General features: G+C 44.3%; 1 protein-coding gene across 9 annotated transcripts in view; it reads left to right on the top strand.

Moving 5' to 3' along the window:
- RASAL2 (RAS protein activator like 2) overlaps positions 1-10,942 on the top strand; it is a 196,027-nt gene extending 185,085 nt beyond the window's left edge. For 7 of the 9 annotated variants that reach the window (XM_052800962.1, XM_052800960.1, XM_052800965.1 and 4 more), the window contains 4 exons: positions 38-240; positions 745-832; positions 3,568-3,598; positions 5,632-10,942. In XM_052800962.1, coding sequence (XP_052656922.1) covers positions 38-240; positions 745-832; positions 3,568-3,598; positions 5,632-5,774 — 465 coding nt within the window. In that variant the 3' untranslated portion in view covers positions 5,775-10,942. The remainder of the gene's footprint in view (positions 1-37; positions 241-744; positions 833-3,567; positions 3,599-5,631) is intronic. The other 2 variants (XM_052800963.1, XM_052800961.1) reach the window with 1 other exon arrangement.
- The last annotated feature ends 1,720 nt before the right edge of the window (positions 10,943-12,662 follow it).

The raw sequence follows: 12,662 nt of genomic DNA, 5'->3' as shown, positions 1-12,662 counted from the left end.
ATTCTTTCCTTCTTTCCTTCTTTCCTTCCACCTGCAGTACGAACAAGAGATAGCAAAGCTGAAGGAGCGCCTGAAGGTGTCAAGTCGCCGGCTGGAGGAGTATGAGCGGCGGCTCCTGGTGCAAGAGCAGCAAATGCAGAAGCTGCTGATGGAGTACAAGTCTAGGCTGGAAGACAGTGAGGAGAGACTGCGCAGGCAACAGGAGGAGAAGGACAGCCAGATGAAAAGTATCATCAGCAGGTGAGGCTTTAGAAAGTTTGGGACTGTGTAGGACAAGCAGCTCCCCTGTGTCCCCTGTGTTCTCTTTGACACTAAAGAAGGTAGTTGCATGGGCTTCTTGACATCTCTGGACTGATACCATCCTGCCTTAGAGATGAAGAAATGGGGATGCAGGTGTGGAAACTTGCCTCAGATTGCCAGGAAGTGGCAGTGAAGGAGAAGATTTAGGAATTTTTAACCCTGGTCTCTGTTGTACTTATAACAGGTCTTTTTGCTTTGTTTGGAATCTGTACTCAAGGCGGGAGTTTTTCAGAGCAGTTGCATTTTTGGCAATGTCCATTTTGAGAATAACAAGGTTAGGCAATTGGGAGTGTCAGTTGGATAGATAAGCTTTTCTGAGCACAGCAGAATTCTTCTCTTGCAGAGCCAGGACAATCAGAGAAGTCAAACCAACAGGCCAGAGTACCTGAAACCCTCTGGAATAGTATTAAATGGTCCTAATTTGTACCTCTTTTTGCTAACCAGACTCATGGCAGTGGAAGAGGAGCTGAAGAAGGATCATGCAGAGATGCAAGCTGTTATCGATGCAAAGCAGAAAATTATTGATGCACAGGTAAGGAGCTCAGGATCCCCAAGAATCAAGTGTTCTGTGCGTAGAACCCGTTATTCTCCCCTGTCCTCCTGCCCCAGTATTATTACCTAGCTCCCAAGCCAGTATTGGCCCATGGTGTTGCACATGTGACTTACTGCCTTCTAGGAGAGAATTGGGTTTTTTAATTAATAAAGGCTGTACTGTCTGACAGTAGGCTTTGAGACAGCCTGACAACAAATCACAGGACTGATCGCTTCTCCAAAACCTTTTCCACTTTGTGAGATCCCAAGGGGGTAAAGGAATAGCAGTGCATTGTGTAGACATTGTTCCAAATGTGGGCCTGGGAACTCTGGAAAAGCTGTGCCTCATACCAGCATAGTTTAATTGCCATGTGCATGCATCTCAGCTATGCAAGCTAAAAGCATGGCTTTGAACGTTCAAGTCAAGAAAAGAGAATGCTTGCAATGGAGCATTGCCCTGTATAATGTCATATGTGGCATTTCACCCCATCTGACTGTCCACGTCGGTCCTGGAGAAATGCCCACTTTGCCACAAACCTGCAGTGCTTGCCTCGGTCAACAGAAGTTAGCTGTGGAAAGTCGGACCCAGCAGGCAATGCATGTGGGTGTATTGTGTGGGATCATTTCAGCTTTTCTTCTGTGTCTGTGCTGATCCCAGATAGCAAAGCTTGTACAACAGAGCCTGAGACTGGTTTGATATCTGCCTGCCATGTTATGTTTGTGATATTTGCGTTTGGAGGACATCTTTCCTGCTTCTGGGCTTTTCAGTAGTTCCAACTGTAAACTTTCCTTAACAGATAATCTTAAGAAGATGACCTGTTTCAGGAATAACCCAAGTTATTTCAGAAAGTTGTTTCCCTACACAAAGAGTGGCGAGGGGGGTAGCCTCAGTTGAACATTGTTAAAGATGGTACTGGTGTATTAGAATATTGGCGTGAGCACGAAAGGGCATACCATGGCCATTTTTTTTTCCTGTTGAATGGCCAGCAATAATAGAAGTGTTTGAACTCACATGGAACTATAGGAAAAATATAAAGTAGAAAAAAGCTGTGGTTTTAAAAGCCTGGTAACACTAGGAGCATATTTATAGCAGATTTCTTTTTGGTAATGTGAAAAGTTCTGTTTTTCCTGCTGCCTCGGCTGGTTTTCCCACAGTTCTTCAGAAAGACTGTTCATGAAAGCTGGATTTTTGGGTCTGTGCCATCTAATCTGAATAAATCACTCATGTACAATAACATGGCACTTCTGTTACCTAGCCTTGCAGAATAAAAAGAAAATCCTACTGGAATTACAGCATATATAGGTCCTAGCTATTGTGCAAGATGCTCTTCATGGAGTCACCAGTGTAGTCACCCTTTCTAGATGCAGCTCAAGATTAAATCCCTTCTGTGAGAGCTTGCACTCAAAATGCAAAGTGGGAGAGTGCAGTGCTGGAGAATGAACAGGAATGTAGTCAGTCACTCTATTTTTTTATTTTCTCGGTGGTGAGGAAACTCTACAGCAGCCTCCAATCTGATCAAGGAGTATGGCAAGTGGAAGCTGGGCTAGAAGTTGAAGAGGCTGGGCCATTTTTTTGGAGATAGACACAGTCAGGGCATCTTGCAGTTACACTCTGACAGAATGGCAGCCCATCCAAACAGTAGCCTGGTTTTTGAAGGAGGTGATGCCTTTTTCATCTGCCTCGAGAAGGTGAAAGGGGCACTGAGCAAACTCATAAAAAGTGATTTTTGGAGGGGAGGATCTGAGAGATTGTGACTGAGTAAGAAACTTGCCCTTCCCTTTTGTTACCTGTCTGTGCCAGTAGGCTCTCAGCTTTGGTGTGAGGTTATGGAATAGCAGGGTGGAGAGTGGACCAGTCTGATCCCTCAGTGTCACCAGCTGGCAGAGGGAACTGCTGCTGACTTGTGAAAGCTTCACACCCTCAGGGCTGGAAGGGTGTGGTCCTTGATCACACTTGATCAAATGATGCATCATTGATCACCTGCAGTGGAAATTGTTGAAAAAAAACAGTAGTAAAACAATAGCATTAATGATTCCTCTTTTAATCTGAGACTTTTTTTCTTCTGAAGTGCTGTTGGCTACTTGGGCAAGCAAGGTCATCAGCAAACCTTAACTGCTTCAGTGTCAAGTGGTTCATGGGGTGAGAAGCTTAGTTGTCATTGCCCTTTCATGGGTGCCTGAGCAGAAGAGGAAACTGATGAAAGATTCAGAACAGACACACCAGAGGAGCCAAGTGTTTTCTGAGTTCTGTAGCAATCCCTCTAAGTTGCGCTTGGAAGATTTTTCTTAGTTTGTGATTCATTTGGCAAAGGGATATAGCGGTGGCTAGAAAAGAAAAGGTCTTTTTTTACGTGAGATGAGTGGAGTTGGAACCTGGCTTATCACACCTGTTTGAAGAATTAAATGGCCGCTAGGGAACAGCAGTAACCCGGGCTTCTTGTGCTTACTTACATCGGCACAAGACGCTTTTCAGGATTTGCTCTTTTGTCTTACGGTCAGGTGCAGCACCCAATACTGCACCAATGCACAAGGACAGCCTTGTTCTCAGGGTACGTGCTGTTTGCACTGGCTCTGGGCAGCGCCTCGTGTGCGCTGTGGTTCCAGAGGCTGTCTCTGGCCCTCCCTGACTCGGCAGGGGCTAGGTCTGGCTAAACTCTCTCCTTGGAGCAGCAGAGCTGCAGAGAGTACTAGCCCAGTTGCTATTGCAAGTGACATCTCCACTGTGTTAAATTACAGGTCATAAATGGGGATGAGATAATTCAAACAGGCAAGTAAACCCAATCAGTTCTCTAGCTGAGCAGTACCCAGTCCTGGCCCAGTGCACTGACCTCCTACCCATTCCAGCTCCTCCCACTCCCTGTGCCCAATTAATGTGTGTTAGAGACATGTTTGTTAGATTGTATTTTCCTTTGAGTGAGAAGATGCCTCTACTCACCAAGCTCATTCTTTTAAGATTGATTTTCCAAGTGTAGATTTCCAGCTGTTTCACAAACTGGCATAGTGAGCACTCATCAGTGCCAGAAAACAACCAGCCTTTCATTTTTAACTCTTTGGAAAGCTGTATTCTTTGGAAAGAAATTTTAATTTTAAGTTATATATTCCAGGTGAAATTTAGTCCAAGGAGGAGGAGCTTTAACTTGCTGAAGAACACATTTCTGCTAAGGCAGTTGTGTTATACAGGATTTATTTCAGCATGGGAGGAAAGGCTAAGGCCTTTAAATCCTCTATTGTCCATTCTCCTTACTTATGTTGGCTGGACCAGGGCAAGTGCTAGGGCTGGCTATAGCCTGCCTTGCTGTTAGTTGATTTCTCATGCCTCCTCCTCCATTTGCTTTGCTGTACAGAGCTTGGTCTCCAGGGCTGTAATACAAGCAGTACTTAAAATTCTGCTTTGTTTTTTTCTCCCTAACACTTACCCCTGTGGGGAAACCCACTGAGAAAAGCAAACATTACTTGATTACTGATGTACCACACAGCTGATGTTCTGGGATCAAAATCTCAAGGGTCTGTTGTAGCACTTAGGTCTCCTGAGCAGTATGTCTGAACTATTCCTTAATGTTTGTGCCTTCTGTGCATCATTTTTCCTTCCATTTTGTTTCTCAATGGGCTGGACTGGGAAGAGTTCCTGCATGCAGCTTTTTTCATTCAAGTAAATTAGACATTTTTCCTTCTCAAGGAAAAAAAGCCAATCAGCTGGTAGCATGGAGAGCATATTTACCTTTTGCCATCTCTGTTGCTGCTTTGTGTGGCTGCATTACTTTTTTTTTGAGGGAAGATGAAAACTGTCATTTCTAATTGTGCCACCAACTCTTTGGCTTGACCATCCAGTGCTTTATCCCACTGCAGACAATCTAGCTGTTAGTAGGCTGGGTTTTGTTGATGGGTTTTTTATTTTTTATAAATTTAGTACACATCCTTTAGCTTTCTGCTAGAAGTGGAGGCTAGCACTTTCTGTGCCAGAAGAATCAAAACTGGGATGTGGGAACCCTGGATTCGGCAGAGCCCGGGAGCCCCTCTGAGCTGGAATGGGTCTAGGAGCAGTGTGTTCAGTGTTTGTTCTTTGTGTTCTGTCGATGGCATCTCCCCCTCCACCCACAATGCCCTCTTCCCCTTCACCTCAAATAACCCCTTAGTTTTAGCTTTTGGCTGCTTCTTCTCTATGTCGCTATTGCACCCTCACTCCTGCTGGTGACTGCAGGCTGACATTACCTGCTTTTTTTTCTTTATTTCAAGCATACCATGAGTTTACTCTGAGCACACTCCATCCAAAATACAGAGACAATGGCCGTTAGATACCACTTGCACTTTTCTCTGCCAGTTGAAACCTCCACCACTTCTATTTTCTGCTGCCTGTTTCTGTTTTTCTAACATAATTGAAAAAAATAATAATAATTGGCTATCGTTATTATTAACACCAACACCCTTCCCCCCTGCCCCATGACAAAATACTGCATTTCCATCTGCCTCTGTTGGAGGCTGTCTGGATAAAGCCACCGTGACTGGATCAGTTCACCAATGTAACTTTGACTCACTGTCACCTTCCATCATGCAAAAAGGCCAGGAGGGCCAGACCAGCCTGTGAAAAGCCTGTGGCAAGCGCGGGCCATGTTACCCCAAGAAAACAGAAAGAGGCAGACATCCCATCTTACCAGAGAATGTTAGCTAAACTGCCTCTGCCTAGAAATCATCTGAAGACACTGCCACAGCCCCGCGTCCTGGAAGTTCCCGATAAAGCAGGCTTGTGGGGCAAAGGCATTTCATTTGTGGAGGAGCTCTGACTTTGTGGGGTGTTTGTTGCAGGAGAAGCGGATCGTGTCCCTGGACTCTGCCAACACGCGGCTGATGAGTGCCCTGACACAGGTGAAGGAGCGCTACAGCATGCAAGTCCGCAATGGCATCTCCCCCACCAATCCCACGAAGCTTTCCATCACGGAGAATGGTGAATTCAAAAACAGCAGCTGCTAACTGGGCAGATGCTGCCAGCCATCTCCCCAGAAGGGCAAGAGGGAGCAGACTCAAGAAACCTTCAAAATAGCCCCCCCTTCCCCTTACAAGTTTACATGATGCTGCTAATAAAATGGAAAAGAAAGAAGAACTCTGAAAGGGTGGGCTTTAATTCCCCACTCAAGGCCAGGAGAACCAGGCTCCCGAGAACAAGTCCTTCCATATCACTGTGTAAATAGAGGGAGCTCTTGGGTCATGTACAGAAAATGCCAATGTAATATACCAAAAGGAAGTGAATACTGTAGATTTTTTTAATTATTGCTATTTTTATTATTATTTTTTTTTCTCTTGTTGAAAGCACTGCAGTCCTTGGAGGAGGAAGAGGGGAGTGTGAGTGCATGTGTGTTGTGGGTGAGAGAGAGAGATGAGCAGTGGGTTACATTAGACAGCAGCTGTATATATCAGGCTGACTGTTACAAGTACATGAGTGGAGTGAAATAGTAGTGAAATGAATTCTGTAAGAAAACTCATCTGCTGGTTTTATTCCCCTCTTCTCTAGCTGTTCTTTAACTGAATGCAAACTCAATAGCAAACATTTTAGCAAGAAAATCGGCTCTTGCTGGATCCTGTACTTACTTTCGGTAGGACTCTGGCAAAAAATTGTCAGTCTTTTTGAACAAGGTAAAAATTGGAGCAGCAAGCTTGTTTCCTTGCATTTGCACACAGTCAGGCTTCCCATCAAACAGACAGAGGGAATCTGCAGTTTTTCAAGGTAGGATACTTTCTTTTTTACCCCAGTTCTAATGCAGTTTTATATTTTCTGTTTTGAGAATTTACAGACTTGTAAATACTTTTTTTCAAATTTCTATCCAATCCCCACTTTAGGCACCATGCAGTGGCACCCTGAATTTATTCTCTGCACTCCATCAGGAACAGTCAGGTTAATGCTCTGAGGAAGGGGCTAACCGAAGGGTGCCCGTGCCCAGCAAAGTAGATTTCCGTATGCAAAATTTCCTTTTTCCTAGAGGATTTCTACATTTTAACTCTCATTCAATTTCACTATTTCAGCCACTAGCTTAGCCAGTCTAGTTCCAATGAAAGATGCTTTCTGCACGTTTGTGTTAAAAGATCTTCCATTTCCACTGAAATTTTTCTTTCTCTGGCTGCTTTAAAGGGTTTTTTTTGAAGTTCTGTACACACCAGTTTTTTCTTAAGGAGTTTTGACTAAGCTTTTGTCTCCAATTACTTCCAGTTGTGTTTCACAGAAGCATACTTACTGGCTGTATGTGAATGCGTGCATAATTACAAAGTGACCTTCTCGTGGAAGATAATGACATTCACAAACTGTTAAAGGTTAACAATAAATGACACAGTATTGTCAATTCTCATGATTTCATCAAATGCCACAATATTTAGTCTGAGAGATTTTTCTCAAGCCCCAGATTCTAGAGTCAAGTAAGTGTGTGAATCTTTGCTTCCACTTCTTGTTATACATTTCCAGCCCCCAAACTCTCAAAGTAAATAAAATTATTGCAACAGCAATTGAAATTTTGAATTATAGAAATATACTAATAACAGTGAGTGTGATTAACCATTCAAACATGTTATGGAAATCAGAAATTGGAAAAGTTGACTTCAAAACGAGACAAAACCTTGAGAGGGTGCCCCGGTGTGGGGTGTGTTTAGCAAACTGTTCAGGCTGCAACAAGTTCATGAGGTGGCTATGGGGATACCTGGCTGAAACCATATAGCCTGTGATACGGAGGAGGTCAGAGCTGATGATCTGATTATCCTTTCTGGCCTTAGTTTCTGAATCTCTAAAATTGTACTACATTAAAAATGTAGGCATTTCTGAGCCAATTTCTTGACCTCCTGAAAGTGACCCATGTTGCCTTGAACATGAAGGATTCGCAATACCGAGGACCCAAATTCAGTGTCTGTTGTCAAGTTTGTTTGCTCTTTGGAAATGAATTAATCTCACCTCTGTGGGCAAATGCAGCTTGTGACAGAGCGCAGTTTATGTTAACTGTTCTGCCTGATTAATGGGTTACGATACTTCAGTTAGACGTCATCACATATGTTGCATTACTAACTATGCACAAATACAGAGACCACATCTCCTGCACTGTAGGACGTATAAGAAAAATGTGTATGAATCTCTCCTAGCAAGGTCTTGGCTGTTAATTTACATCTAGAGAAGATCTGGCTTCAGCGAGTTGGGATTTATATGTAATGCTTAGTTCTTTCAGATCAAGGCTGCTCTGGCTGCTCAAATGTGACTTGGTACTACAGGCCAAGGAGCATCCCTGTCTTGTTCTTGGAGCATCCATAGCGAAGTCAGCGCTCTCTGACACACCCGGGGTTGTGCTCTGCATTTGCTCAGTAGTGATTTCTTTTCGGTACTTTCCAAACCATCTTCCAGCTCTGGGTCATTGCTGACCTCTGATATTTTCTTCCTCAAACTGTGCCTTTAAGTTCCTCCTTCTTTCCTTCTTCCTTCATGCGTCACAGCCATAGGCAGTCTATCGAGTTTGTATTAATCTGTCTTGTGAGTTGCTCTCTTAGAAGAAACCTTTACAAACCCCTTTTGGTTGAGTATTTTTGTGTGAATCCACATCTCCCCTTTGCTATGTACTGTAATCACACAGCTGCATCGTGGGAAATGGGTTCCCCAAAGTAGCCTTTTTCAGATGGGCATGTGCATTGCTCACGTATCACACAGTGCAAATAGTGCGGCTGTTCTGTGACTGAGACGTGAGAGGAAGTGGTCGTAGGAGTACATTGACTAGAGTAAGGTAGAAGCAGGTATGTCATTCTGGTAGCGTTAATCTAGCATTAATTCGGGAAACGCATTTCACTGGAGTTCCCCAGCTTTCTGGTAGTCTATCAAAAATCACTGGCTGAGCTGTATGGTTTGATGCTGAAGACGCCAAGGTGTCCACTTTGGTTCCTGCAGAGAAATGCAATGGGGGACAACATTTCAGCCCTGATTTTTAGAGGGGAAATAATACCTGCCGCGTGATTGATATGTTTTGGTGACGTCTTCAGTAGGGTATCATTCTAATAATGTACCTTCTCCTGTGTATTTCTTAAGCTTGTAGAATGCTTGTAGGAAAAAGTTGCTATTCTAAGAGTCTGGCCCATCAGTATTGTCCTCACAGCTTATTGCTAGGCTGGTTGTTTGTCTTCGATTTCAGTTTCTACCCTAAAGTGCAAAGTGTACTTCTCTAACTCCCGCTGTGGAGGACAAGCTGCCTTGACCCAAAAGGGGGTGAAGGTAGCAGACTCAAAATGCTGCAAGACTAAAATTGATTAGCTGCAGAACAAAACGTTATGCTCCTGAGTTCTGCAGGCAGCTGTCTCTCCTAGTTTGTTACCAAGCAGCTTTCTAGAGAAATTTTAAGCCGCCTCAAGCCGACAGTATGTGAAAATGCCAGCTTCTATTTTGTCCAGTCTGATAAAATTCAAGTGGCACTAAACCACATGGCAGCCAAAAGGTCTGTCTATTTTGGAGCAAGAGCTCTAACTGGGCCTGATGACATTTGGTTTAAGACTAGTAGCCAGTGGGTTTCTGCAGCAATGATAGTAGTAGTAAATAGTGCGAAGTCTGATGATGAGCTTTATAGACATGAGGTTTTGGTTCATACTTCGAGCAAATGCATCAGGCTGTGTCTAATGCCATTGCAAGGAACTGCTGCTCTTGTTTGGAAACAGCTGAAGTAGTGCAGGAAAAATTTAGTCTCCTGTAGAAGTAATATTCATGTATTCCGAAGACTGAAACAGAAAAGTTGCCCCATCCTGGCATCTCAAGTCCTTGCTGGCCACATTACTCAATACTGGTCTGGGATGATTCTTCCCAAACCAAAAAGCCCCCGGGGCTTCTGAGTTCCCAGTAAACGCTGGCAGCCAGCGTGGCGGGGCAGGGAAGTGGAACAGCGTTTTGTAGCGCTGCGGCCTTTTGCCATGTGGCGTCTGCAGAGTGTGTGAAGAACAGAGGTGACCAGAATGAGATGGGATAGGCACTAACAGAGAAGAGAGGGAGCACAGCCTAGGAGTGGCATCCTGTAAATGCCACTTGTTCTTTGCAGCAATAGGAATTCAGTCCATTTTTTTTTTAAGGGCAATAGACAGGTTTCACATCCAGGAATTACCAACTGTTATTTCCCTGGTGTATTAGAAATGGGCAGCTATGCATAAAAGCACAGATTCATACAGCTACACGTTTTGCAACATGCCTCTCCAGTGGCATAACTCAGGCAGGGGATCCAGAGGAGCGTGGAAAGGAAAGTGTATATTTGCTAGTTAGAGAATATGAGGTGTATCCAGTAATAAATTCTGTATCCATCTAATAAGTCATGCAAGAAATTGGTTTTATTTTATGTTTTTGCAATTGCTTTGGGTTGGCTTAGGCTTTTTTTTTTTTACGTGATATATTAATTTCATGTTTTAATGCTTGCTTAAACCCACCAGCTTTTAACTTCATCTGAAAACCCAATGATTGAAGTCCATCAGTTTTACAGCGGTGCCCGTGGAATGTGTCAGCAATACTTATTTGCTAAGGTCACTGTCTATGTACGAATTCTGTTTGTGTTCTGCAAAAATGTCTGTGTCGTTCCAGGAGAATAATTCCTGCCCAGGTTGAACCATTAAATATATTTCCATCAGCGGTTAGCGTGGTCAGCCACAGGTATCCAGCTGAGTCTGACAGAGCAAAAAGGGTTAAATTTAGGCTGATGCTTTTAGGTATTTCCTTCTCCACAGTAAGTTAACTCCCATGAGAGTGAGCATGTCGTTACAGATCATGCCTGCTAGGAATCCTACCTGTAAAAATAGATTTTCTGTCTCAAGGGCCTTAATAAGAGTGTTACTACACAGAACTGTTTTACAATGATAGCTCTAAATAATTTATTTTTTATTTCAACAAAGTACACCTTAAAAAGTAATAAACTTGTTTTTCAAGCCGTATTTTTATGCTAGTAGCACTGGACTGTTTGGTCTCTGAGATCCATTTCTGCATTTCATTGCCTGGGTTTGTTCTAAAGAAGATTTATTTTTGTTCTGTGAATAATTTTTGAAGGTTCTTGTAATATGTACAGATACAGATACATTTGAGGTCTTTTATTGATATTCCTACAAAGAATACAAATAAACTTTAACTTTAAACAGTTTGGACTCAGTAAACCTATGCTGATTTAAAATTCTGCTCTTTCTGCTCTCAGGTTATACTTATGTTTGTGGAGGGCGGAGGAGGGAAACTCAGAGAGCGTAACTTTGTGTTTGGGACAGAGTAGCTCCCGTTTGACACCTGGAGTTACCTGGGTAAACCAAGGGGTTCCGTGGCCGAGTGGAGCAGCAGAATTAATTCCTTTCTCTGGGTGTTCTGCTGGGGTGTGTGTCCAGCACAGGTCCCAGGGCTGCATCCCGGAGCAATGCCTCCCTGGGTGTACCAGTGACCTCTCGTTCTGAAGCCCTCCGCTTGCTGGGAGATAATCTGGCATTGCGGAGTGAGAGAGCGACAAGCTGTGGAGGCACAGAGAATTGCTCTCTGCTTCTTTTAGGCGTGGGATCTGGGGGATAATAACAACATCCGAAGTGGTGAAAAGAGAGTCACCTTGTATTAATTAACATGTTCATTCCTCTCATGCCAGTCCAGTGAATGTGATCAGCCCAGTTTTCTTGTTCAGTCAGTTCCTAGTTTACAGGTTCTCATGCACCAGCCCAAAGCTGCAGTGTTTGAGGCATGGACGTACAGAGGAATATTTATTTACAGGTGCTGGATTCCAAGCAATTTATACTTATTCTTCATATGTGTGTGAAATCTTGTACATAATGAGTGGGAAAACCTTTCATATTCAACTTACTGAGTGTAAAATCTGTACTCAAGGGGATGTTTCGCTACAAGTCTTTGTATTTTCATTTCACATGCTTATTTTTTTCCATAGCTTTGAAGCCTGCAAAAAACACACAGCAAACTCTTAGTTGCTACTGTGTGCCTCCGCCCTGGCCCTCCACTTTGTTCTGTTCAAGTCCCCTGTGTGTTCTGCCTTGTTCTTGCTTAGGCTGTACGTTTTTCATGCCAAGAGTTGTCTTCCTGCGTGTTTGTACAGAACCCGAAACAGTGGGCGCCTGCTGCTTCTGGGCACGAGAGCAGCACAAACGGCATCTCTGAAGGAGGTGGATCTGTAATTTCCCACACCCGTGTCCTGTCCTGTCCATTCTCTGCGCTCGCCCAGCAGAGTCGCCCGCTCCTCTGCGGCAATGCTAAGCGCTGCCCTGGGGAGGGGGCAGGCCCAGCTGCCCAGATGTGAACAGGCAAGGCAGAGGCAGGTGAGAAGAGGAGAGGGATGGGGTGGGATGTAGACCTAGCGGCAAAGGGATCTCAGTATCCTGTTTGCTGTCATGGTTTGGGGGGGGGGGGGGGGGGGGCGGGGGTTGGAATCCAAATGGGAGAGGGATGGGCAGGGGAAAGCAGGGTTGGGGGGAGGAGGAGACAGCCGGAGAGTGTGCTGAGGGAAGCAGAGGGAGGAGAGTGAGGTAGAGCAGGAGCACTGCACAAATGCCAGTTAGGATGGCACTGGGATAACACAATTAAAAGTGTTGGAAGTCTGGGCTTTTCTGTGACTGTCCCAAAGCAGCTGATACTCAAGTGTTCTATCCCTGTCCTGCTGAGGATGTTAAATTCCGCTTTACCTTGGACGTGCTCCTTACTTCCACTGTGTTAAACTTCTGTATGTGAATGTGCAAATCCTTCTCCCATTTCTAGCCATTCTGGACAAAATGCACAGGGCTCTGGAGCCTGTCCTCATCACTCTTGCAGGTCACTCAGTCCCGCTGGGAAATTCCTTTGGAGAAGCTCCCCTCCAAGAGTCCTCCTGCCCAAAGGATGC

This window comes from Harpia harpyja, chromosome 11, assembly GCF_026419915.1.
Source record: "Harpia harpyja isolate bHarHar1 chromosome 11, bHarHar1 primary haplotype, whole genome shotgun sequence".
NCBI classification, from domain to species: Eukaryota; Metazoa; Chordata; class Aves; order Accipitriformes; family Accipitridae; genus Harpia; species Harpia harpyja.
This window is presented reverse-complemented; position numbering and strand designations above follow the sequence as displayed.